At 44.1% G+C, this 27,977-nt stretch overlaps 1 protein-coding gene across 2 annotated transcripts in view; it reads right to left on the bottom strand.

The window, feature by feature from the left end:
• Positions 1 to 8,377: 8,377 nt before the first annotated feature.
• Positions 8,378 to 27,977, bottom strand: part of LOC115198765 (cGMP-inhibited 3',5'-cyclic phosphodiesterase A) — a 77,911-nt gene continuing 58,311 nt past the window's right edge. For both annotated transcript variants that reach the window (XM_029761020.1, XM_029761021.1), the window contains 13 exons: positions 25,285 to 25,442; positions 23,656 to 23,783; positions 23,140 to 23,374; positions 19,360 to 19,433; positions 19,037 to 19,221; positions 18,663 to 18,803; positions 16,286 to 16,397; positions 15,871 to 15,978; positions 14,918 to 15,129; positions 14,466 to 14,669; positions 14,022 to 14,183; positions 9,490 to 9,757; positions 8,378 to 8,954 (listed from right to left, as the gene is read on the bottom strand). In XM_029761020.1, coding sequence (XP_029616880.1) covers positions 8,629 to 8,954; positions 9,490 to 9,757; positions 14,022 to 14,183; positions 14,466 to 14,669; positions 14,918 to 15,129; positions 15,871 to 15,978; positions 16,286 to 16,397; positions 18,663 to 18,803; positions 19,037 to 19,221; positions 19,360 to 19,433; positions 23,140 to 23,374; positions 23,656 to 23,783; positions 25,285 to 25,442 — 2,313 coding nt within the window. In that variant the 3' untranslated portion in view covers positions 8,378 to 8,628. The remainder of the gene's footprint in view (positions 8,955 to 9,489; positions 9,758 to 14,021; positions 14,184 to 14,465; positions 14,670 to 14,917; positions 15,130 to 15,870; positions 15,979 to 16,285; positions 16,398 to 18,662; positions 18,804 to 19,036; positions 19,222 to 19,359; positions 19,434 to 23,139; positions 23,375 to 23,655; positions 23,784 to 25,284; positions 25,443 to 27,977) is intronic.

Below are 27,977 nucleotides of genomic sequence, written 5' to 3' on the forward strand. Positions count from 1 at the left end.
TAGATGATAATGCAGTACGCCACAGGATGTTTTTGTGTTGGTCAAGGGCAGGCAAGTCTGGAGTGAACCAAGGGCTATATCTGTTCTACATTTTTTGAATGGGGCATGCTTATTTTAGGTGGTGAGGAAAGCAGTTTTAAATTACAACCAGGCATCCTTTACTGACGGGATGAGGTCAATATACTTCCAGGGTACGATTAGAAAGGCCTGCTGGCTGAAGTGTTTTAGAGAGCGTTTGACAGTAATGAGGGGTGGTCGTTTGACCACGGGCCCATTACGGATGCAGGCAGTGATTGCTGAGATCCTGGTTGAAGACAACAGAGGTGTATTTAGAGGGCAAGTTGGTCAGGATGATATCTATGAGGGTGCCCATGTTAAGGGATTTAGGGTTGTACCTGGTAGGTTTCTTGATAATTTGTGTGAGATTGAGGGCATCTAGCTTAGATTGTAGGACGGAGATAGATGAGGGGCAATCAATTCACATATGGTGTCCAGGGCACAGCTGGGGGCTGAGGGGGGTGTATAACAAGTGGCAACAGTGAGAGACTGATTTCTGGAAAGGTCGATTTTTAAAAGTAGAAGCTTGAACTGTTTGGGCACAGACCTGGATAGTATGACAGATCTCTGCAGGCTCTCTCTGCAGTAGATTGCAACCCCGCCACCTTTGGCAGTTCTATCTTGATGTAAAATGTTGTAGTTGGAGATAGACATTTCTGAATTTTTGGTGGCCTTCCTAAGTCAGGATTCAGACATGGCTAGGAAATCAGGGTTGGCGGAGTGTGCTAAAGCAGTGAATATAACACATTTAGGGAGGAGGCTTCTGATGTTAACATGCATGAAACCAAGGCTTTTACGGTTACAGAAGTCAACAAATGAGAGCGCCTGGCGAATAGGTGTGATACTGGGGGCTACAGGGCCTGGGTTAACCTCTACATCACCAGAGGAACAGAGGTGGCGTAGGGTAAGGGTATGGATAAAGGCTATAAGAACTGGTCGTCTAGTGAGTTGGGAACAGAGAGTAAAAGGGGCAGATTTCTGGGCGTGGTAGAATAGATAGAGTTACCAGCCTCAGAAAATGCAGTCCAAATAAATGCTTCACAGAGTTTAAGTAACAGACACATCTCAACATCAACTGTTCAGAGGAGACTGCGTAGATCAGGCCTTCATGGTCGAATTCCTGTAAAGAAAACACTACTAAAGGACACCAATAAGAAGAAGAGACTTGCTTTTGCCAAGAAACACGAGCAATGGACATTAGACTGATGGAAATCTGTCCTTTGGTCTGATAAGTCCAAAGTTGCGATTTTTGGTTCCAACCGCCATGTCTTTCTGAGATGCAGAGCAGGTGAACGGATGATCTCCTCATGTGTGGTTCCCACCGTGAAGCATGGAGCAGGAGGAGGAGTGATGTGACGGTGCTTTGCTGGTGACACTGTCAGTAATTTATTTAGAATTCAAGGCACACTTAACCAGCATGGCTACCACAGCATTCTGCAGCGATACACCATTCCATTTGGTTTGCGCTTAGTGGGACTATCATTTGTTTTTCAACAGGACAATGACCCAACAGACCTCCAGGCTGTGTAAGGGCTATTTTACCAAGAAGGAGAGTGATGGAGTGCTGCATCAGATGACCTGGCCTCCACAATCACCCGACTTCAACCCAATTGAGATGGTTTGGGATAAGTTGGACCGCAGAGTGAAGGAAAAGCAGCCAACAAGTGCTCAGCATATGTGGGAACGTCTTCAAGACTGTTGGAAAAGCATTCCAGGTGAAGGTGGTTGAGAGAATGCCAAGAGTGTGCAAAGTTGTCCTCAAGGCAAAGGGTGGTTACTTTGAAAAATCTCAAATATAAAATATATTTTGATTTGTTTAACACTTTTTTGGTTACTACCTGATTCCATATGTGTTATTTCATAGTTTTGATGTCTTCACTATTATTCTACAATGTAGAAAATAGTAAAAATAAAGAAAAACCCTTGAATGAGTAGGTGTGTCCAAACTTTTGGCTGGTACTGAACATGTGAGTGTAACTTGGTGTTAAGTGCTGCCTCAATCCCTTTGTCTTTGAGTCGAGACAACACAACCGCATTAAAAACTGCCAGATCACCATTATTTTAGATTAGTGAATGAGGAAGTGAAGGGGTTACAGGTCAGGGTTCAACCCATGGCTGGCTGATCTGGCTGATCCCTATGTTGGAAGTGAGACCAGTTGATGTTAATTGCCTTCAGCTCCACATAGCTCAGGTCTCAGGATCAAAAGACAGAGACCAGTGTGTTCGGCAGACCTGGGTTCAAATGATGTCTGTTCTTTTTTAAATACATTAGCTGAGTTTGATTGAGCTTGCGTGATGCAATGGAGCCAATGAAATAGTCTCAAAAGTGCAAACCCACCCATATGGCATCTCGCACTCCAGACATACTCAATCCAACGCTCAAAAAAGTACTTGACAGAAAACCAATACTGTTGGAACCCAGGTAGGTCTGGTGGATGGTGGCTAATCTGATGTAGAAAGTGTTAAACCCCGGCCGTCAGAGTATAAAGCTACGCTTTAAGACAAATCCTCAACTAATGAGTCAGGCATAATCTCGTAACATAGCCATCTTTTTTCTCTCTTTTAATCCCTCCATACTGACACGTCACTACTGTTTATATCTCAATAACATCTTATAACAGGGTGGGAAAAGAATGGGATCTTTCTAGTGTTAGGTTCTAGTTTTCAGAGTACAAACTCAACAGACACTATGAAAGCTTTAAACCAAGTTTATTCTGCCCAGAGGGTCAATTCAGCTGCATTAGACAAAGCCATGGTTTCACCCATGGTAGTGTATACATACCCCACCTTGGGTGGAGTCTCCTCCTCATCGCTACACATTGCATCCTTATTGCTAGGCAGGGAGCTAACAGATATGGGCCTTAAACACTTCCTCCCCTTATCAGTACTGCCACATGTGACCGTTTTCCCTGCACTCAGCCCCTCCCAAACTTCATTATGGCACCCCTCATGTCTCCTTTTATAACTAATGAGTCATAATAGTTCAAGCTCAAAAACCAAACCTATCACTAGTATGCTATGATGTTGCCAAAATTCATTTATTTAACTAGGCAAGTCCTTTAAGAACAAATTCTTATTTACAATGATGGCCTACCGGGGAACAGTGGGTTAACTGCCTTGTTCAGGGGCGGGTTGATTTTTTTACCTTGTCAGGTCGGGGATTCGATCCAGCAATCTTTCAGTTACTGGCCCAACACTCTAACGACTAGACCACCTGCCACCCCTAATCAACTATGACTGTTGGCTTATCGGGTAGGCATAAATCAAATCAAATATTGAATGTATCAGTAACCTTGAGGACGTACCTGAGAAGTTGAAAGGCATTTACATACTTCATGTTGACATAGTTATATGAAATAGATAATGATGAAAAAATAAATGTAAGTCGAGGCAAAGAGACCACACATACGATTACCACAGCATTTAACTCATGTTATTCAGTATTCACATTACAACATCCACATTGTTCAGCTAGTGACAATTTCTAATAGTCTCAATATACTGTATATTTACTTTGTAATACATTATACCAAGAGGCACTTTCAGTAATTCTGGCCAAAAAGGAGCTACAGTATAGTGTCTAAATTACAAAAACAGTAAAAATAAATAAAGTTTATCTAAAAGACTTTTGTTATATCTGTACAGCATATATTTTGTACAAAATGGAACAATAAACCAGTAATAAAATGAAATACTTCACAAATACTGGTGAATCACACGTCTGTTTTCCCCATCCTATAGGTATTGCTACATGTGTTAAGTGCAAGATACAAGAGAGAAGAAACAGTAATAATTATTCAGTTTGTGAAGTGCTGCTAAAGATAAATATCTAAAACAAGTCTCATGTGTCTCGTTTAAGAAGGTGTAAAGCTCGTTTGGTTCTCGTTGTGGCTAATATGTGAGCCGATGTTGATTATGGTAATCAGACATATGCCCACAAAGAGAGAGACATTTTGTTCGTTCCCAATGGCACCCTATTCACTATACTGTGTAGTCCACTACTTTTGACCAGAGCCATATGGGCCCTGGTCAATACGGAGCCATTTAGGACGCAGACAGAATCTGGCAATAGCCTGAAAAAACATCACACAGGACAGAGTTAAAACATGAAGCAAAGGCAAAGTCTGAGGAAGGATGTTAGGCTTCAAACCGTGCCTGTTGTTGTTTAAACCACAGGAGCTCAATGCTTTTAATGCCCAATTGCCCATGTTTGGTTCCTATTGTAGAGTTGCTGCTGCCCACTGATAGGGTGTAATTATGGGAATAGTAGTACTCTGAAAGAAATGTCAACAAGAGCATGTGACCATTATCACATCCTTGTCAATTACTAAATGCCAAGATGTTATTCTTAATCTAAGGTTCTGTTCTGAATAGGATGTATTATGACCCACTTTGGAATTGCGTGCAAGTGAGCTCCCCTAGACAATTGCACATGACTTTGTAATTGCACGAGGCAGTCTACAGTTGGTGTGTGTGTGTGCGCATGTGTGTGTGTGCGCATGTGTGTGTGTGCGCATGTGTGTGTGTGCGCATGTGTGTGTATGCGCGTATGAGTGTGTGAGCCCCCCCCCCCCAGCTCAGACAGATGGAATCGGAGCAAACAGAGCTAACCTCTCATCTGATAGGTGGTTACATGAATAACCGTGTTCTCACACACATATAACCGTGACACATACTGTATAATCTCCATCACATACCAGTTACATAGCTGACCTTTGCAAATTAGGAATAAACACAGCCCTTCGATTATACCACAAAACAAAAATCCCCACATAACTAACCTTTACAGAAATGTGAAATCTGATCAAAACAACTCAATGGTTGTCCACAGCTCAATTAAGGAACAGCGTAGAATTCCAGACTCTTGTCTCTCTCCATCTCCCATCCACCACCTGGGGTAGTCTGCATGGAAACCAAGCAGTGGAGAAACGGATGTTTCTAGAAATCCATGTTGAAATATACCACTCCAAATGCGATCTGAAATCACAGTTGGTGACGGAACTCATTGGTTAGGTGTTGCCAGACTAGTCATACATATGAGGAAGAGCAATATATTGCTGTCCTCCCATAGTAGATTATTAACGTTGGCCACCAAATCACATTCACAATACCCCTTGAACAAATGATCCCGCAGAACACGCTTACGGGTCATCATAGGCTGTGAATATTGCTTTTGCATTCAGTCCATTGGGTCTGTTAATGTTCAGTTCCCCCTAGGCCACACACTGAAATGGTGAAAGGCCTTATTCAGATGAGGCAGTGACTCAGCAGATGTATAGGTCAGGGGTTGACTAGTCTGATTCCTCTTCTCTGTATCGTTTAATATGGGCCAATAACTATTTTAACGATTCACGCAACCACCTGGCCCCTAGCCCATCACAAGATGTTATGTCAGCTACAACACTAAATGCCACTGTTAAATAATGACCCGTAACAGATCACATAACAAAGAGGTTGGTGTTTGAGAGAGAGAGAGAGAGAGATACTGGAGAGAGAGAGATACTGGAGAGAGAGATAGTGCAACTCAAACGCTCCAGATACAAGATTAAGTGTCAGTATTGCTTTAAACATTGTCATCCCACAATTACTTTTTCCTGTTAATATTACCAGCTACAACAATCTGTCAAGGGTAGAATCTTCAAGGAGAACCAGACAGACAGGAAGACGGAGGGACAGACAGGCATTTTAATTGGCTCCTCATTCAAAGGGCCGTTTTCACAGAGACCATCAGTGAGAGACATCTGACCAACCTCAGAAACCCCCCCAAACGCTTCTCTTCTGCCCCGCTTCATCTCCCTTTCTCTCTCATCCCCTTCCTTCTCTCTTATCCGCTTCTCTCTCTCATATCCTCTTCACTTCCCTCTCTCCTTTCCTGTTTCCTCTACCTTTCCCTCTCATCCTTCTGTCACCACCAATTTGTCTCTCTCTCTGGACATCAAATGGGGCTATGGACAGCCACGTGGAGCCCAGCACTGGTCCATGTGCTGACTGCAGCATGCTGCCTGGCTCAGGCTGGCTGGCTAGTTTACCTGGGTTCTGTCCCAAATAGCACCCTTTTCCCTATATACTGCACTACTTTGACCAGGGTCCATAGGACTATGGTCAAAAGTAGTGCACTATGTAGGGAATAGGGTGCCTTTCCGGACACACACCTGCTTAGGCCTGATCTGCCTGGTCATGTCATGGGAGCTGCCCTGGGCTAGGAGCGGGATGGATAGGGAGAGATGGGATAGCTGCAAGTAGATGTATCATGTGATAGCTACAATGGGGTAGCTACAGTTCAACCATGTTGGCCTTCTTTGATAGTTGCTTGAACCAGTTGGACCTATGGTTGAAATGTTGAAACTATCAGAAAGTTAATAAATACATAACTTATTTGTGGGAGTGAGCAAACACACACTAAGCAGACATCTGTTCTTGGTAAGGCTATTTTTACTGCATTCTCTTTCTTCACACTTTTGTTTGCTTTGCATTCAGCCCCATGCATGATTCACCATGTTCTATAGAGCAGCACAGTCTCTCTGTGGGTATGTGGAGCATATCTATAACCGTGTTCTCTTGGTTGAACCTCAGTGCTCCTCCACATCTCCTTCAAGGCTTTCACTCAGCAATTAACCTTCTTTGATCACTTGACTAGCTGAAAGCTATTGGAGCCCAAGGCCTGTTATCATTTCAGCCTGATGGAGAAATAGATGATTTCCCAGAGTTCAATAGAAAATGCCTGGTTACGACTGTAACCTTGCTTCTCTGAAGGAACTGAGTGAGACAGCTCACTTGATGGGGAATGATGCTCGCTGAAGAGAATCTGTCAACTTTCGACATTGGCTCCCTTGGCTGAACTTCCTGTCAGGGTATTGGGTGGTAGATCCCATTGTGAGAGAGCACAGAAACACAGGCTAGAGGTCAGTGTCCCATCAAAAGAGTTTTACGAGAGAGTTCTACAAAATAGTTTATCAATGAAGACGGCTGTAGAGAACCTTTCAAAAAGGTGAATCTCTTTTTCAATGTCATGGTCAGATTGACATCCACAGATTCATCCAAATACGAATGCTTCTTCTCCAGGGAGGTGGTACATGTACTCATCTACTGGGTCAAGGCTATGAAGAGAGAAAAAAATCTCACTTATAAAACATCTTACATTGGAATACGTAACTAGGCTTCTGAATAAAAGAAAGATCTAACTCTGTAAGAAACCGTGCGATTCAGATTCAAAGTGATTCCCTTTGTAGTGTGCAGATAATCAAAATACAGGGTACGTAAAATAAGAAAGGCAACAAAATAAGAGTCCCACGCCATATTTCAAAAACACAAACGCCACTGAGAGTGAATATCTCACGGCCAATGTAAAAAAAAAAGAAGAAAGTAAAACCACAAACCAATAACACAAAGGAAAGAACAATCACTTGTGTTGGTTGAAGCAATAACGACAAAGCGTACAGGGACACTGTGATGAGGGGTCTGCGTTGGGTCCCATTGGGCAGATGTCAATTCAATGCCAATTTCACTGTGGTTCAACGTCATTTCATTGAAACGAAGTGGAAACAACATTGATTCAACCAGGGTGTGCCCAGTGGGGTGTGTCAGTGTTCCAAAGTCCTGTGGAACTGCGTAGGAGTGACAGGAAAAGAAGAGCCTGAATGACCGACACAAAAGTGGAGAGAGTGAAAGAAAGAATGAAAGAAAGACAGAAAGAAAGACAGAAAGAAAGAAAACATGGTAAAATTGGGAACAGGGAGAGAGATGAAGAATGTGAAGAAACACTGTGATGTGGATTTTTTTCCATGACTGAGTATAAAGCTTTTTTCAGAGTTACAGGGTTCTATGTTAGACTTCCCATTCCCTCTTCCTGGGGTAGCTAGCAAATCTTCTGACGGGTTTGTGTGTGTGTGTGTGAGTGTGTGTTTGCCTCCATGCGTGTGTGTGAGCACACTCTGTATCAACACTGGCCATCCTCTCCCTAGTCCTAAGTCCTCAGTCCTCTCCTCGCTCCCTGAGAACCAACACAGAGCGGACACAGCTTTTTCCCGCACTTTCATCTCATTGTCCTCAGGAGCTAGTGTTTTTACTGTCTATTCAGTACAGTCCACTTTGTACACCTTGGTTCTGTGAGGGTGGTCAGGTGGATGCGGACAACTAGTATGGCCGGCTGTGTCTTGAGGCTGGCAGTGGGGTCAGTGTTCTGTGGGCCCGTATTGCGTTGTGGGCACCTCGTCAGGGAGAGGGATTCTGAAATGGAAACCTGATCCAATATAGTACGTATGTAAAACAATAAATCCCACCTCATCCTCAGCTTCCCCTCCCTCCCTCCCTCCCTCCACCTTGTTTTAGGCACATGTTACTCCAAAACTTCTACAGTGTTGTGTCTAAGTGATTTGCTGGCAACCAAATATCAGGGGCTGTGTCTCAAACAACACCCCAATCCCTGTATAGTGGACTATTTTTGGCCAGCTAGTGCACCACATGGGGAATAGGGTATAATTTCTGACATGAGTCAGAAAGTCTATTTGGGAGAGGGTATGAGTTTGGATAAATGGTCCGTTTCCTGATCTTCAAGGGTCAAAGATAATCCTCTCACTCCAACTCCTCCTCCCTTTTCTCTGCGGTCTCTGATTGCTCGACCACTTCCTCTTCCTCTGCAAGCCCCGTCTCTTCCCCTTCCGTCTCCTCTCCCTGGCCATCTATTGGCTCCTCCTTGCTGGCTGGCTCATCCTCCTCCTCGTGGATGGCTGTGATTAGCTCGGCGGGGTTGCTGAGGCAGTTAGGCGCCTCTCTGTCTGGTGTGTCCCGGGTTTCTGAGACGATGACTCTTGTCCACATTTTGTGGTTGTCCAGAAGGTGCTGAGTGATGGGACAGAACACTCTCCTCCTGCTCTTCTTAAGCTTCACCACGTGCTTCTCTGTAGGGGAAAAAAATCCCTCAGAACAAAACCTACTACATCTCTATCCCCTTATACTGTACACGCAAACCCTTATCAATACATCCTCTGGACAGGGGTTACAAAGCAGGGTCTGATAACCTGGGAAGACCAAATACACTTAAGGCAGATCAGGTTGCCTCATGTATTTGAGGCTTCTGTATCTACTGCTAATTATAAACCGGGTCATTTGGGTCCTGGATGCTTTTTGGCTGACTTGGTTTACTTGTTTACTGTTCTATTAATGTTAGTAACCAGCTTATAATAGCATTAAGGCTCCGCAGTGTTTGTGTTATATGGCCAATATACCACGGCTAAGGGCTGTATCCAGGCAGTCCGCTTGGCGTCATGCCAATATACCTTATTGCTTAAATCCACTACATGCATTATTGATGGGCACTATATCAACAACTCAATACCTGGGCCATTTCAAGCTTAGCTTTGATTTCAACAGGTTTCTGTTAACGGAGTTCTTTCAACTCAAAGAAGTTCAACATGAACGTCAACATGCTCTTACGGGAACTCTCAGAGCTAGTCGACGCATCCTCCTCTGCTGTATCCTCCTCTTCCTCCTCTGTCTCTCGTTCCCCCACCTCCTCTCCCTCCTTCCTCCGTGCGTCGGCAGGGTCGACCCAGTTCCCCGGCATGAGGGCGGCGGAGTCGTAGGAGGAACAGAGCGGCCCCACAATGTGTGTGATGAAGGACTCCTGGAGCTTGGCGAGCTGTGGCGCAGAGCGGTCCATGAAGGGGCTGATGGGAAGGCCCAGACTCGACTCCTCATCGCCCTGAGGAGTGGTGCATTATGGGTAAACATGGCAGAATGTTAGATATAAGCGTCTGAAAACCCACCTCTTCACAAAGTATTTTGATTAATCCCACAGCACCCCCCTCTCAACCCCCCACCCCCCCAAAAAGATAATAACCTTGATTTTATTAAACACTTGTACTTGTCTATTCATACTAGCATTGACTTTTCTGATAGCTACTTTACTGAGAAGAAATGTACTTACAATGACTGTGATATATGGTTGTCTCACCTAGCTATCTTAAGATGAATGCAGTGCACTAACTAAGTCGCTCTGGGTAAGCACTTCTGCTGAATGACTAATGTGAATATAATATGAATGACCTCTTTACATCACCATTTGGCACTGAGGAAAGTCGATCAATCAATCAATCAATCAATCAATCAATCAATGACATTAGGGAAATTATAGTCAAATGCAGGAAGTCACAATTAAGGTACTAATACACAGAGAGAGAAAATGACCTTCAGAAATGATGTAAAACTACATTGAACTGCATTCTAACTGATGGTAGAAAACATATCAACATCTGTAACTCTCTCATTTTGTTCACCAGCCCGTCTCAGTCTCTAAGCTGGTAAACCAACAGCAACCACCAGTGCGCAGAGCCTGTGGGATTAGCTACTGAATAATCAAAGCTTCAAACTAGGTCAAGAACATAAACAGCAAAACACGCACGTCTATCCAGCTAGAGGAAGCCTACAAGTGAATCTATAGGTCCAGTATTGGCTGACTGACAAGATCACGTATATGCATGTATAGCAAAGTAATATATAGCAGGATACATATATATGTGTCTGTTGACGTCAGGGGCTTTATACACTCGAAGTGGACCGCAGCAGGCAAGGTCTCCTGTTGCCATAGTAACCAGCGGAGCTTTCGTCAGTCAGTGCAGTGGATTGAAATGACTGTCTGAAGTGAAGAGGGAGAGAGAGAGCGAGAGGGAAAAAGAGAAAGAGAGAGAGGTGCTACTCTAGAGTAGAGGGGCGTACTGAACCATTAAAACGTCTTCTAAAGACAGGTGTCAAGGAGCCGGTAAAGTTACAACTTAACCACTGATACAGGGTCAGATCTTCAAGATGTTTTCACTGTGTTTATAGTCAGCGTTAGGATTGTGGGTATGCTTCTACTGACCCTAGTGTGTTTGTGTGTGTGCGTGTGTGTGCTCCCCTGTGTGTTATCCGTGTGCATGTCTTGACGTATAGTGCTGTCAGTGCAGTTGAGTGCTCTTTGATCTGATGTGTTGCTGCTGCTGCATCTCTGTCTGTGTGAACGAGGACTGTCACTGATGACACAAGTAGGTCGGCTAAACTGCAGTACAACAACACTTCCTCTCCCTCATCTTTTCCTCGCTCTCTCCTCCCCGTCTTTCCCTCTCTCCCTTTCACTTCCCTGCCTTTGTGTCTTTCCCGCCCTCCCCCTTTATCTTTCGCTCTCTTCCTCCCTCTCTCTCCAAGGACGCAAGCAGATCTGACATTTGAACGAGGGTTTGGGTTTTATCATTGAGTGAGCTCAGGCTTTGAAGAGACAGACAGACTGCGCTGTCAATCACAGTAGCACTGATTATAACCTACACCTGCTCCGATCACTGTAGAGTGACATATTGTGCGTTTTGTTTGTCAACACATCAACAATCTAACTGTCTCTCCATCAATGCCAGGGTTCCCATTTTGAATAGATAGATGCATTATGCAGTACATTGCCTACATACAAGGACGGTATGTGTTACATCAACATTACTGATAAAGACACAGAAGAACAAAAGTAGTTCTACATTTCACATTATTCCTCACAGGCAATGAATAGAATGGCATTTCTCAAACCTCTCATTGAGTAACCCCCAACCAGTCCACGTATTATATGGTCAACTAATCATCAAGCCACTCATTAGTTAAAAGTGTTAGCTCTGAAATACATCAAATAAGTGGACTGACTTGGGGTACCCAAGGATAGGTTTGGGAAACACTGGCATAGACTATTCCATAACTGGTAGACCCAGTATGGCCACGATTCCACATCAGAGAACTTTGATTTGAATGGGAGTATCCATTGGTTCTATCTATTCTGATGGGAATCGTATTAACGGCCATTGTTTAGGTTGCCCATGCATCGTCAATGGGCCACGTGGTGCATTCTGGGCAATTCTGGGACAAGAAGAGCACTTCTTCAAGGAGTGAATGGGAGTCAATTGGGCGCTAGTTCAAAAACCCAACATAAGCATGAATTACGTGAACATTAAGTACAACATCACAAATCTTTCCGAGATGTGAGATCATTTACTTTGTTTCTGCAATATCGTATAGCTTTGGAATCGTGACATTACGTACTTTTGAGGAAAATAGGCAGGTTTGTCGACTCATACTCTGACTTTTAGAAGGGATTGCATGACGATTAGCTTAGCAACCACGTGACACAGCATAACAACGTGAACGCGATTGGTCGACAGTCTGCCGGGTGGGGAGTTATATGCTCCTCCATTCATTGCCCAATACGATTCCTATCTCCTCCTTTCTCTAATATATCTGCCTCCACGCTGATCGCTTTCTGACATCTTAGAGTCACTCTTCCTGATCAGCGGTGTGGTTGCTAGGCACTCGTCCATCTTTTTTATTAAAACATTTTTATTTCACCTTTATTTAACCAGGTAGGCTAGTTGAGAACAAGTTCTCATTTACAACTGCGACCTGGCCAAGATAAAGCAAAGCAGTGCGACAGAAACAACAACACAGAGTTACACATGGAATAAACAAGCGTACAGTCAATAACACAATAGAAAAAAAAAGAAAGTCTATATACAGTGTGTGCAAATGGCATGAGGAGGTATGGCAATAAATAGGCCATAGTAGCAAAGTAATTACAATTTAGCAGATTAACACTGGAGTGATAGATGAGCAGATGATGATGAGCAGATGATGGTGTGTAAGTAGTGATACTGGTGTGCAAAAGAGCAGCAAAGTCAATAAAAACAATATGGGGATGAGGTAGGTAGATTGGGTGGGCTATTTACAGATGGACTATGTACAGCTGTAGCAATCGGTTAGCTGCTCAGATAGCTGATGTTTAAAGTTAGTGAGGGAAATGTAAGTCTCCAGCTTACATTTTTGGCCAGTGAGATATACCTGATGGAGCGCGTGCTACGGGTGGGTGTTGTTATCGTGACCAGTGAGCTGAGATAAGGCGGAGCTTTACCTAGCATAGACTTGTAGATGACCTGGAGCCAGTGGGTCTGGCGATGAATATGTAGCGAGTGCCAGCCGACTAGAGCATACAGGTCGCAGTGGTAGGTAGTATAAGGCGCTTTGGTAACAAAACGGATGGCACTGTGAAAGACTGCATCCAATTTGCTGAGTAGAGTGTTGGAAGCTATTTTGTAGATGACATCGCCGAAGTCGAGGGTCGGTAGGATAGTCAGTTTTACTAGGGTAAGTTTAGCGGCGTGAGTGAAGGAGGCTTTGTTGCGAAATAGAAAGCATATTCTAGATTTGATTTTGGATTGAAGATGTTTGATATGACCAATGAGCAGCATTGCTACTGGAGAGTGGGCTGTTTCCAGGCACCTGTACCTCTTCACACTGAGCAGTACTGTGGTGGACTCATGAAGTGGCCTGCCTTCTATTTTAGTCCCAAGTGGAACACATTTCAATGTCATTTGATGGATAAATATAATTGCCCCTCTACGCCCTCTCAAGTCTGTCATAGCTATTTATGCAGGAGGTAGTGTAATGACCATTTCATGATTAGGCAGTTTCATGGGGGGGGGGGGGGCATGGGTGTACAAGAAAGACAGCAACAACAAGGCAACTGTATACATGTCGTCCCCCACAAATTATGCAGCGCCCCCCTTGGACCAATCATTGTAATTTTGTAAATGTCGGATCTGCATGGCAAGATGCATCATTCACCCAATTTCCCCTCTGGGGATCAATGACGTTTATTTAATTAAATTCAGGTCACCCTAGTGGTGGCTACTGCTAGCTAGCATGAGGACGAAAAGGGCAGTTTTCCGGGAAAACTAGCAGTATTTCAGGCTTCTCGATGGAGCAGTGTGGGCAAAGGTAAAATTTGGAGTACAGTGGCATATCCCATTCCTGCATTGAGGTATGTTTTCTGATGCACATCTCGCGCCGGCTCCACGGTGTCTTACTGTAACCGTGATTGCATTCTGACCCCAGTGCAGCTCAGTGTAAACAAGCGGAACGGTAGGGTCGGTATCTTCTGGCAAACCTAGACCTAATAGATGTACCTGTTCATAGAACTCATTGACGATGCCCTCGGTCCACTGTAGATGCAGGTCCTTGTGTTTCAGTGGGCCGTTGATGTCTGCCAGTTTGATGCACATCTGACACACCAGCAACCGGTCGTTCTCATTGGACCAGTCGATTCCCGAGCAGCCATCATCACCCACCTGGAGAGAAGCAAGGGTTAAATTAATCTCAAATGTCTTTCCTCGTGTCCTCACATCCTCTATCCCTACCTCCTTTCAACCTGTCAGAAAGAAGCAAGGAGAGCATAAGAGGAAAAGTTCTGAGTAAACAAACCTTAGATCTTCTCCTACAGGCTTGTTACTGACATACTGTCAGTTGTCAATCACCAGAGAACATGACACAGCGCTTCAGTCCATTCAGATACGTTGTACATCAAAGAGAAATGTATAGATTAGAAGCTCATGACCATTTGTTGTGTTTACCTTGGCGTTGAACTCTGCCAGGAAGTCAAAGTGTTTCTTGAGGTCGGTGGCGAGGATGGCCTCGATGACCAGGAAGCGGAAGCGTTTGAACTCCACATGCTCCAGGTTGCCCAGGAAGTTGTACTCTGGCCGGGACATGAACAGGTTCCAGGCCGACGCAGCGTGGTGGTTCTCTAACACCGAGCGGTCGTTATATAGCACGGCCTACAGGGGGAGACAGAGAGCAACATGTCACTCATTAGTTATCATTGGTGCATCTCAGTGGTCCCTTTGTCTTCCTCCATTTATCTCTTCAGTGATCTGAGAAGAACACAAGATATGAAAGTATTATTGGTGGACATCTACCGGGACTTTGCTTTCACCTTTCCAGTTCCTTTAGTTAGATCCATCCATCCATCCTCTCCATCCTCTCTCTCTCTTCTTCCTCCCTCCTTCCCTCTCTCCCTTCCTACCTGAGGAGCGCTAGTCGCCACGAGGAAGGCGTTGGTCCGTCCAGGGTGGTCGTAGTCGTGCATGGCTGCAGCCACATACAGAGCCATGAGCTCCAGTGATGGGATGAGGCCAGACAGACATCCATAACCCTCCTCCATCACCGCAGACATCTTAGAAACCAGGAACCCTGTATGGCCTATATGGCTGGGGGTGAGGAGCCCACTGTCAGAGTCTGGGGACACACACACACGGGGATAGAAGGGTCAGAGAGATAAATGAGGTGAGGGGTGATGGACATTGTCGTAACAAATCGGAAACTTTAGCACAAAACACTTGGGTCAATGGGTGTTGTGTGTGCGCGTTAGCGTGCTAATGTGTGGGCAAATGTGTGCATGGGATCGACATGAGCATCAGAAAACAACATGAATGACAGACAGCCAGCCACCCTGCCCCTCAGCCATCAGAGTAGGCCATCTGCCAGCCCAGTCAGACAGGTTGTGTAAAGAACAAACAAGTCAAGATCAGCGTGTTGACATTGGTGTCTGTTGTGTTCCTCTGGAAGAGATAGGCTTCTATGGAACAGCTCTACATAGAGAACGAGAGGTAAAAGAACTGTCGATGACTATGAACTAACGGTCATCTGATCTCACTGGAAACACTGTTCAGGGAACTTCCACAGCCTCCGGTCTGCAAACTGTAAGGCTGATGTAAGACAATATTATGCCATTTCACATAAGCTACTGATGTGGTTGGTGTGTATGAATTAATATACAGCAGCTAATTGAGCCCCAGAAGGATGCCATCAGCAACAAGCATACAACAGTAGGCTTATCGACATAGGATATTAGCCTCCGTCAGAACACAAAGGAATGGAGAGTGGAGGAAAGGAGTGTGCGCGCACGCGAGTGTGTGGTTGTGTGCGTCCGTGCATGTGTGTATGCTTGTATTTGCATATGCGTGTGTGTGTCCTCACCAGAGTCGGAGCTGTGGTCTGTGAGGAGGTTGGGCAAGCCTGGCACGGCCTGGGTGGTGAGGTACCACACGGCATGGAGCACGTCAGTGGCATGGATCCTGTTGTGGTCTGCATGGAGAGGGAGAGGAGATGCCTACTGTAATACTAACTTAGTCCACTGGATGATAAGCATGCCTCACAAACCATACAGAGACAGGTGGAGGTTGAGGGAACAGAACTAGTGCTGTGATTGCATTGAGAAAGCCAACACATCCCTCTTGTGGATAGAATAGGCAGTGCTACCACCACAGCTGCACAGAGTTTGGATTACGGTAGTTTCAATCAAATGTTTTTGATATTCTCGAGTACTTGATGTAACTGTGTGTGTATTTTCAAAGCATATTCACATAGAGGATTGATGGTAATGTTTGCTCACATGGGATATCCCTGTATCCGTTCTCCAGAGCATGGAAATAGTTCATGAACTCCTTGACAGGAATCTTGAATGTCTCAAACAGTCCCGTGTCCTCAAACAGGCGGTAGGAAACCTGGAACACACATGGAACAGCCTTATCCCATCCACCTAGTTAGTCTCTTCACACCTGAAGCTGTGATCCTGCTCATGGGTCTTTCCCCGAAATGAGTCCCCTTTGTGTCCCTTTGATATTTTAAGCAGAAATTGTGCACCAATTTTGAATTAAAAGCCTGTTATATTAAATCAAGTGCACTTTAATATAGACCAAATGGAAAATTCAATACATCTGATTGTTTTATACGATTAAAGACTTTCTGCAAAATTCTGCATTTTGACATGTCCCTCTGTGTATAACCGTGTGAGAACTTTGGGTTGACAAGGGAGGGGTGGGTGGAGAAAGTTATTTTTTCCCACGCTACAGAAGGCTATATAGGTCCACTAATACAGGACTAGTAAAGGCCCAGTGCACAACCCCAGCACCCCTACTTCCTGCGGCTATGCCTCTGTGCACCGTCTGACTTCTAGCAAGATTTTACTTAATCCCAAAATGTTCACCATCATTGTAAAACCGTAGTTACTTTGTCGCTTCGATAAAGTCATTTCTAAAGCTTATTATTTATTTCATGTGATTAAGGTCAGCCCTGTTAAGTGAACTGAATTATCGTTCTAATATGGTGAAACTATTCCTTTGAAATATTTTTTTCAAAAGAAAAATGTAACATTTAATAATCAAATCATAGTGTAAAAACAGTGAGCTGGTTCTACTCTTTCTGGCCATTTTCTGGCGTTTTGTGGTAGGAAACTGAGTGGGTCGAGTGTAACACGTCAACCCTGTTACCCAGAGATAGATAGACAGGCTAGACGTGTTTTAAAGTAAAATCTCACTTTTAAGTGTATAATCTGTTCCCTCATAACCAATTAATGTTGTTGACTCATCCTATACTCGTATTTGTGGCCAAAGCATAAATTGGAGAAGAAAAACACATCGTCAACCCTGTTACGGTCAACCCTGTTACGGTCAACCCTGTTACTTTATTTGGCACTTAATAGGCACTGTTATCATCTATGCAGTCACTTTAATAACTCTACCTACATGTATTTAATAACTCTACCTTATTTAATTCTTATCTCTTACTTTTCTTTTAGGTATTTTCTTAAAACTGCATTGTTGGTTAAGGGCTTGTAAGTAAGGTCTACACCTGCTGTATTCGGCGCATGTGACAAAATTAGATTTGATATTATAGTCATTTTTTTATGAATCTCTTGAGATGAGAGAACATGTTTTTTATTAAGTTGAACATGTGCTATTCATGACAGAATGTTAAAATTAGGTGAAATAGAAAGTTGCTTTTCACCAAGTTACAGTTCTGGAACGACCCTACTGCTGTCTTGGTTTACAGTACACTGCAATTCCAATTACTTGTAACTCCTGTTTCAACCAGTAGATGGCAGTGTAATCCCACCCAATTCTCACAGTGCTTTATTCACAGGCATCCCTCGATGGACAAATCAGTGAGTGGATTCCTCTGCTATCAAAGCCCCTAAGTTATGGAATAGCTGTTCCTGTCAGATAAGAGAGGCACACACCATTGAGGCTTTTACATCACGTTTAAAACCCCACCTTTCTAGCTTGGCCTTTAATCAGTGACTGTTTTAACATCATGTGTTTTATGTTATTTTTATTCATACTTTTTACTGCTTCCTGTTTGCTTTAACTATTTTTCAGTGCATTGTCATAATGTATTTTCTTAATTGTGTTGTGATTTTAAATGCATTTTAAATAAAGTTTGATTTAAAGTCTGAGCCATTCTCTCTTGGTTCACGATGGACTGTTTTCACCACAGTATTCTTACCCGTTTACCTATCCTTACCTGGATGGGTCTGGGTTTTTCTCACTTGGCTCTACAGTAGCTAACCTTACCTGACTGAGGATGCAGCCTAATCTCTACCTGGTTGAAAACTATCCTCACCAAGCTAAGTCTCACCTGTTCTCACCTGACTAAGGCTGTATCTATCCTTACCTGGCTGAGGATGCAGCCAGACTGTCAGTGTGTCTTCTCCGCCAGGTTGAAGATATGCTGTTCTCACCTGTACTCACTGGTTGTCACCTGGCTGAGGCCTGTTCTCACCTGGCTGAGGCCTGTTCTCACCTGTACTCACTGGTTGTCACCTGGCTGAGGCCTGTTCTCACCTGGCTGAGGCCTGTTCTCACCTGGCTTAGGCCTGTTCTCACCTGGCTTAGGCCTGTTCTCACCTGGCTTAGGCCTGTTCTCACCTGGCTGAGGCCTGTTCTCACCTGGCTGAGGCCTGTTCTCACCTGGCTGAGGCCTGTTCTCACCTGGCTGAGGATGCATCCTGAGCGGCCATGTGTTTTCTCTACCAGGTTGAAGATGGGGAAGTTCCAGCTGTTGAGTTGAGTCATCAGAGGATCCAGCTCTGACATCACCAGAGGCTCTGGGGCCAGGATAGGCTGTGTGTCCTAGAGGTCAGGGGTCAGGATCAAGGGTAATTTCAAGTGGCTATGGGTAATAGTATGTTACAAGTAGGGTAGTGCACTTTATATTGAAATAGCGTGTTATTTGGTATTTGCTCTTCGAATCAAATGCATCATTTCATAATGTGTTGATTGATTGATATTGCAGCCATGAAATGTTTAGCATATTTGTAGACCCATTTTCATTCCACTCAATGCATTTCTATAGAGGAACCTACCTCTGGAGGTGGCATTAGGGGTTGCAGGACGATGCCCTCAGGCTGGTACGACCTGCACCCGTCCTGGGTGTCTGAGGGCTTCATGGCCCCCTCCCCGTCCTCCTCGTTCTGTGCAAAGTCACTGCTGTCACTGTGGTTGGTCTCGTAGGTGCTCTCACAGTCTGACGACGCTACTGCCGGGTCATCTTATAGGTCAGGACAGATCAGGGGTCAGGGGTTAAGTCAGGTGGTTGACACGCTCACGGCGTGGCAAATAGAAATGTAACACTAAGAGAGAAGACATATATGGAGAAGTAGATAAGTGTCCTTTTACTACTACTTACCAGGGTGGGGTATTCTGTCCCCTTTGTCCATAGATCCCTCCCCATGGCTCAGCCTGCTGTACGGTCTACCACAGCTGAGAGAGGGGACAGAGGACAGATAAACGAAGGATATTCAAAACACGTAAACAACTACGATATGAAAAAAGGCTCGACATTTCTATCTAACGGGAGAGGAGAAAAGAGAACAAGAGCATAAGCGAAGAGTTAACCACATCCGTAGCGTTAGAGGAAACAAGGCCAGATAAAATGCTAAAGAGTCCAGGTCAGTGATCACTTCTCACATCATCAGACCAGCTGTTCTAGCTGAACCAGGATCAACGGCATTATTCCTCTCAACACAGCCAAATCCAGGGGTGTATATTTGTATTTATTAAGGATCCCTATTTGCTGCTGCCAAGGCAGCAGCTACTCTTCCTGGGGTCCAGCTACATAAAGGCAGTTATATAAAAAAAAATATATTACCTGACATTACATTTCATAACACTTTTCACAACACATTAAGTTTGTGCCCTCAGGCCACTACTCTACTATCACATACCTACAATACAAAATCCATGTGTACGTGTGTGTAGAGTGCGTTTGTTCTCATGTTTATCTGTTTGCGTGTGTCTGTATTTGTGTGTCTTCACAGTCCCCACTGTTCCATAAGGTGTATTTTTATATATCTTTTAAATCTGATTCTACTGCTTGCATCAGTTAACCTGATGTAGAATAGAGTTGCATGTAGTCATGGCTCTATGTAGGACTGTGCACCTCCCATAGTCTATTCTGGACTTGGGGATTGTGAAGAGACCTCTGTTGGCATGTCTTGTGGGGTATGTATGTGTGTCCGAGCTGTGTGCTAGTAGTTTAAACAGACCGCTCGGTGCATTCAGCATGTCAACACTTCTTACAAAAACAAGTAGTGATGAAGTCAATATCTCCTCTACTTTGAGCCATGAGAGATTGACATGAATATTATTAATCTAGGCACTCCATGTACATTTAAGGGCCAGCTGTGCTGCCCTGTTCTGAGCCAATTGTAAATTTCCTATGTCCTTCTTTGTGGCACCTGACCACACGACTGGACAGTAGTCCAGGTGTGACAAAACTAGGGCCTGTAGGACCTGCCTTGTTGATAGTGTTGTTAAGAAGGCAGAGCAGCGCTTTATTATGGACAGACTTCTCCCCATCTTAGCTACTGTTGCATCAACATGTTTTGTCCATTACAGTTGACATTACAATACTTAGGGGTATGGTTAGATGATAGGCTTTCTTTTAAAAAACATGTTACTGAATTGGGAAAAAAGCTCAAATTTGAGATAGGGTTCCTTTACAGAAACAGGGCTTGTCTGTCCTCCGTAAATAGAAAACAAATTGTGCAGGCTACTTTTATGTCCGTTTTAGATTATGGTGATATTATCTATATGCATGCATCGGCAAACACATTAAAACCACTGGATGCTTTTTACCATTGTGCACTCAGGTTTATCACGGGTGATAGTTACAAAACTCATCACTGTATCCTTTATCAACATGTGGGTTGGGCCTCTCTATCTGTGAGGCGAGAGCAACATGCTCTCTTGTTTATTTATAAAGCACTTCTTTTAAAACTACCTCCATATATATCATCATTAATTTCCACTAGATATACTAATTTTAAAACCAGATCACAGATGTGGATTACATTAGAGACTCCTGCGGTCTCCACAGAGTTGGGTAGGACTGCCTTTAGTTCCTTTGCACCTTATTTATGGAACAAACTGCAGATCCAACTTAAGTTAGACACTCTGGTGTCCCTTGCCCATTTCAAAAATGTTATGGAGGATCAATATGATGTCATCTGTGATTGTTTCTGTTGAATTGTGTCTTTGTTTTGTACGTTTGAAATGTTCTTGTCTGTATGCCTAAAACTGTACATGTCAACATGTTTACACAGGGCACAGCCGTAAAATAGATCCATGTCTCAGTCTGTTTTCCCTGTTAAAATAAAGATTTTTAAAAAAATGTAATAAAAATTCCAGGGTTACTCCAAGCAGTTTAGTCACCTCGATTTGCTTAATTTCCACATTTTTCATTACAACATTTAGTTGAAGTTTAGGGTGTAGTGAATGATTTAAAACAAATACAATTCTTTCAGTTTTTGAAATATTTAGGATTTATTTCTTGCCACCCATTCTGGAACTGACTGCAGCTCTTTGTTAAGTGTTGCAATAATTTCACTCCCTGTAGTAGCTGATGTGTATAGTGTTAAGTCATATGCATACATAGACTTTACTCAAAGCCAGTGGCATGACATTAGTAAAGATTTTAAAAAGTAAGGGGCCTAGACAGCTGCCCTGGGGAATTCCTGATTCTACCTGGATTATGTTGGAGAGGCTTTCATTAAAGAACACCCTCTGTCTTCTGTTAGACATCGATAACGTCAAAAGCCGCTCTGAGGTCTAACAAAACAGCTCCCACAATCTTTTTTATCATCAAGTTCTCTCAGCCGATCATATCCACTAGCGCAAACTGTAACAAAACTTTTCACAATGCAAACAAGAGTTTCTATTGGACAAGTTCAGGTACAGTAGTTCCCTCCCCATTTGTTTCCGTTTGGTTCCTAGTGAATACACCCCAGTACTCCCTTCCCATGTCAACAACACAGCCCTGGCCTCCATTACTTACTTTATCGTTTCCTTTATGTCCACCATCTTAACACTTATAACCCTCCCACATCCAGCCATTCATTATTGTCTTTATGCATTTCTTCTGTGGTGGACTTTTCTTCCTTAGAACACTCATCTTAATAACTGAACATCTTGTCGCCACCATAAAGACAACTTGTACTCCTTATCCACGTCCTCGTCTTAGAACATTGCAGCGGGACCTTCTCTGTGACTCTCTGGCGTGAGTCCATATGCCTCAGAGAAAGTCTCTTTCTAGCTATTTCTCTCTCTCTTTGACTGTCTCATCTCTCTCTCTGGCGTGAGTCTATGTGCCTCAGAGGAAGTCTCTTCATGTCTCTCTTTGACTCTCCCCCCTCTCTCTCTCTCTCTTCTTGACCCTCTCTTTCTTTGACTCTTTCCTCCTCTCTTTCTTTGACTCTCTCCCCCTCTCTTTCTTTGACTCACTCTCTCACTCTCCCCCTCCCTCTTTGACTCTCTCCCCCTCCCTCTCTCTCTTTGACTCGCTCCCCCTCCCTCGCTCTCTCTTTGACTCTCTCTCTCTTTCTTTGACTGTCTCACTCATCTCTCTCTCTGGCGTGAGTCCATGTGCCTCAGAGGGAGTCTCTTCATCTCTCTCTTTGACTCTCTCCCTCCCCTTGACCCTCTCTTTCTTTGACACTCTCCCCCTCTCTTTGACTCTCTCCCCTTCCCTCTCTCTGACTCTCTACCCCTCCCTCGCTCGCTCTCGCTCTCTTTGACTGTCTAACTCATCTCTCTCTGGCATGAGTCCATGTGCCTCAGAGGATCTCTCTCTCTCTCGACGTGACTGGTTACTCATCTCTCGCCCTTTGTAAGACACATGCACATGCACACAGAACAGAAACACACACAGGACAATGAAGGAGCATGATGCCGTTAAACAACGTCTCGTCTCCGATTCAGCGAGGCTGAGCTTATAGCTACATGCACGACTTCCTCAGTCTCCGCTTCAGTGTCTTCTAGACAGCGCTGCCAATGATCAGTGAAGTAACAGGCAAGAATGTGACGTTCAAGCTTTTCTCTGTGTGTATATTCTGTATATGGTACCTCTTTGTGACAGCAAAAAGGGCAGTATCTGTTTTATGTTTATCTGTAAGTACGTGTCTGCTACCTGCTGCAGAGAGATGGTGGCCCCCAGTGTGGTGTGGTGGAGCTAGGTGCACTGATGCTGTGTGTTAAGGCTCTGTGTGGGGCCTGGGGGTCCACAAGCCTCTCTCCTTGGCTGTCCACAGGGTCCGGTAGGTCCACAGAGCAGGACTTGGTGGTGGGGCTGGAGACAGGGGTCCCCTGGACCGGAGGGGAGTGGCAGGGAGAGGCCAGAGGTGATATATTGGAGGGGGGGTAACCTGGAGAGAGAACAGGGTTATTAGGAGGGAAGACTCATTCAACGAAATGTAACAAATTAGATCGCGATTTAAACAAAGACAAAAGAGAAATTGCACATACTGCCCACACACACACACACACACAAACACACACTGAATGGACAGAGAATGGGTTAACCCGTCTCTTGCATCTCTTACATGGCCCCATAACATTTGAGTCATTCTAAATGACCCGTTCTGTTCTGATGGACTAAAAATATCCCTCTCTGTCACTCAGTGTCTACACACACACACGCACACACCTGGTCTGGTCATTCGTCTGTTGTAGAGGTGGTTGGAGGTGGCTGAAGCAGAGTAGGAGGCAGACATGGAGCGACTCTTCGAGATGGTGAGCATTACAGAGCTGTTCCACGACTCACTGTTCACCATGCTGGAAAACACACAGGATATCAAAACCTCAGTAAGTCACAATACTCTAACACACAGGATATCACAACCACAGTCTGTCTCCACTGTAAAAGGAAGCAGTCTGTTGAATGCTGTTATGGTGAACTGTGTTGCTTTTCGCAATTAAACAGAGCATCTATTCAACTTCCATTGTCCCTGAAGAGTGGCAGATCAGACACTGCTATAATACCGTCACCTCCACAACATGAACCCTCCCCTCTTAGAAAAAAAGGTGCAATCTAGAACCGAAAAGGGTTCTTCCACTGTCCCCATAGGAGAATCCTTTGAATAACCCTTTTGGGTTCCATGTAGAACCATTTCCACAGAGGGTTCTACATTGAACCCAAAAGGGTTCTACCTGGAACCAAGAAGGGTTCTCCTATGGGGACAGCCAAAGAACCCTTTTGGAACCCTTTTTCCTGAGGGTGTACTGGGTGGTAACCCCAGCAATATTTTAAGCCTGCTCTGACATACAGGATAAAAATCTCCCTGGAACATTTATTCTAGAATGTTTAGTCTCCAGGAAGCCGCCAAAGAGCCAGACTGAAGTCTGCAGATAGCCATCTGACTTCAGGATTAACTGTTATACTCTGAGCTTCAACCAATATCTCAAAAAGAGGAACAATTTAGATGATAAATAATAGCACCAAAAGGGATGTTGTTTTGGCCAGAACAACACAGATTTGTCCCTGGAGAGTACAGCCAGTTCTGAGCCTGACACAGAGTGGAAATGGAATTAATCGCAAAACTGGTGTGCATTATCATCTGTATGTCTCAAACAATCCTATCATCTCAGGTTAGGTGGTTTATTCTGCATATTTCTTACACATATCCAAATCTGTAGGGTCTACAAAGTGCTATGAGGTAGGGGTTAGCGAGTATAGGGTAGGAAGTAGAGGACTAGGGTCAGTTTAGGATTGGGCAATAGACTGGATGCTAAAACGTAGTCTCGGTGCAGATGAAGGCCAGCTGCCTTGGAGAAGCACTCCACAGGACTGGAGCCACAAACAGACCACAAACAGTCTCCTTCAAAGACAGACGTACACACATAACATCCTACATTCTCCAGTTCAAACTCCCACATGACCCATCCATCATTCATGACATAAGAAAATATATCAGTGTTGCACGTGCATTATAGGTCTAATACTTCACTATTGTGACGGGCCATAAAGGAGGAGGGTTTACAGCTGGGGAGGGCCTTGTGAGGACCGCTGGCCTCAGGATGACCCCTACGGGAAGTTACTCGAGCAGCAGGAAGCAAGTCTGATGTCTGGATGTGGAGAGAAATAAAGACAAACAGAGAGAGAGAGAGGGAGTCTATCGAGGAGGAGAGGGGCTGCTACCTGCATGGCGGTTGACTAAGAGTGAGAGAGGGAGAAAAAGAGGGAAAGATGAAGGAAATGTGTGCGAGAGAGAGAGAGAGGGCGAGAGGGAGAGAGAGAGATGGAGAGAAAGGGGTAGTAGAGGATAGTGCATGCTACCTGCATGGTGGACTGTCTTGGAGGGGTTTGATGCTGGCAGAGCGGTCTCTACGTACAGGTCCTGGTTCTATGGTGGGAAGACCTGTAGCTGAGGTGGTGGTGGTCCATGTAGAGGAGATCCGTCTCAGCAGGCCTGGAGGCAGGCTTCGTCGCAGACGCTACAACACACACAAAGTTGTGGGTCAGGTCTAGCTCTCTGAACAGCTAATCAAATCAAATGGTATTGGTCACATACACACATTTAGCAGATGTTATTGCGGGTGTAGCAAAATGCATCTACTTGTAAACATTTGATTCTCTACTGTGCACCAACAACATCCTGGACGGGAGACCAGAGGTCAATCACGACAGTACAGACAGACATTATGAAAGGAGAATAACTTTTGAGGTAGGCAGATGATGGTTTTCCGGTTGATAAGGGAACGTGACAGATGGAAGATCTGGAGGAATGTCCTCAGAATCATTTGGTCGGAAAAGTCTTACTCTTTAACCACAGTATAGTGTGGCCAAAAAAAATCTGCGCCAGGTCAAATCTTCCAATGACTGCATGATTCATTATTATCAGTTCAAATAACATAAATCATGCTTGAGAGATTAGTTTGAATGATTTTTATTTGTGATGATACAAAGCATACTGTATAGTCTAGTATTAACTTTTACATTTTATCCATCATTTGGATAGATATGTTTTAAAGTAGAGAATAAAAGCACCATTGTTCATTGACTAAAGTGAGCGGGAATAGAACCAGAGAAAAGCCTTGCTGACAGGGACATTAATATTTCACTCTTTCCTAGGCTTGTGTGTGTGTGTGTGTGTGTGTGTGTGTGTGTGTCCCAGCATATTAATCCATCTGAAACATACACACACCCTGTGCACACCCTTATTTAGTCTCACCTCCACACTAAGTGCCTGCATGCATTTTGAAGTGCTGGCCTTGTAAAACATTAAAGGCTTTCTGTGGGAATGTCTGTCAATGCTCACTACATTATAGGGTCTTTCCAGCATGGGGAGGTGAAATGGGGATGTATGTGTGTGGACGAGGTTGAGAGGAGTGTGTATGTATGTATGTACGTACAGTGCTGTGAAAAAGTACTTGCCCCCTTCCTGATTTCTTATTTTTTTGCACATTTGTCACACTTAAAATGTTTCAGATCATCAAACAAATGTAATACTACACAAAGATAACCCAAGTAAATACAAAATGCAGTTTTTAAGTGATAATTTTATTCATTAAGGTAAAAAAGCTATCCGAACCTTCATGGCCCTATGTGAAAAAGTAAATGCCCCCCCCCCCCCCCTTGTTAAATCATGAATTTACTGTGGTTAATCACATTTTTTGGAAAGCTGAGTTCAATTTCACTAGCCACACCCAGGCCTGATTACTGCCAGACCTGTTGAATCAAGAAATCACTTAAATAGAATCTGTCTGACAAAGTGAAGTAGGCCAAAAGATCTCAAAAAGCAAAACATCATGCCGCGATCCAAAGAAATTCAGAAACAGATGAGAAACAAAGTAATTGACATCTATCAGTCTGGGTTACAAATCCATTTCTAAAGCTTTGGGACTCCAGCGAACCACAGTGAGAGCCATTATCCACAAATGGAGAAAATTTGGAACAGTGGTGAACCTTCCAAGGAGTGGCCAGCCTACCAAAATTACCCCAAGAGCGCAGCGACGACTCATCCAAGAGGTCACAAAAGAACCCACAACAACATCTAAAGAACTGCAGGCCTCTCTTGCCTCAGTTAAGGTCAGTGTTCATGACTCAACCATAAGAAAGAGACTGGGCAAAAATGGCATCCATGGCAGAGTTCCAAGGCGAAAACCACTGCTGACCAAAAACAACAGAAAGGCTCATCTCACCTTTGGCAGAAAACATCTTGATGATCCCCAAGACTTTTGGGAAAATATTCTGTGGACTGACGAGACAAAAGTTGAACATTTTGGAAGGTGTGCGTCCCTTTACATCTGGTGTAAAAGTAACACAGCATTTCAGAAAAAGAACATCATACCAGCAGTCAAATATGGTGGTGGTAGTGTGATTGTCTGGGGCTGCTTTGCTGCTTCAGGACCTGGACGACTTGCTGTGGTTGATGGAACCATGAATTCTGCTCTCTACCAAAACATCCCGAAGAAGAATGTCCGGCCATCAGTTCGTGACCTCAGGCAGAAGCGCACTTGGGTTCTGCAGCAGGACAATGATCCAAAACACACCAGCAAGTCCACCTCAATGGCTTAAAAAAAAATGAAGGTTTTGGAGTGGCCTAGTCAATGTCCGGACTTGAATCCGATTGAGATGCTGTAGCGTGACCTTAAAAAGGTGGTTCATGCTCGAAAACCCTTCAATGTGGCTGAATTAAAACAATTCTGCAAAGAAGAGTGAGCCAAAATTCCTCCACAGCGATGTGAAATATTGCCAGTTATCACAAATGCTTGATTGCAGTTGTTGCTGCTGAGGGTGGCACAACCAGATATTAGGTTTAGGGGGCAATTACTTTTTCACATAGGGCCATGAAGGTTCGGATAGCTTTTTTTCCCTTAATAAATAAAACCATCACTTAAAAACTGCATTTTGTGTTTACTTGGGTTATCTTTGTGTAATATGTAAATGTGTTTGATCTGAAACATTTAAGCGTGACAAATGTGCAAAAAAATAAGAAATCAGGAAGGGGCAAATACTTTTTCACAGCA

The sequence above is a fragment of the Salmo trutta genome, chromosome 8, assembly GCF_901001165.1.
Source record: "Salmo trutta chromosome 8, fSalTru1.1, whole genome shotgun sequence".
In the NCBI taxonomy this organism is placed as follows: Eukaryota; Metazoa; Chordata; class Actinopteri; order Salmoniformes; family Salmonidae; genus Salmo; species Salmo trutta.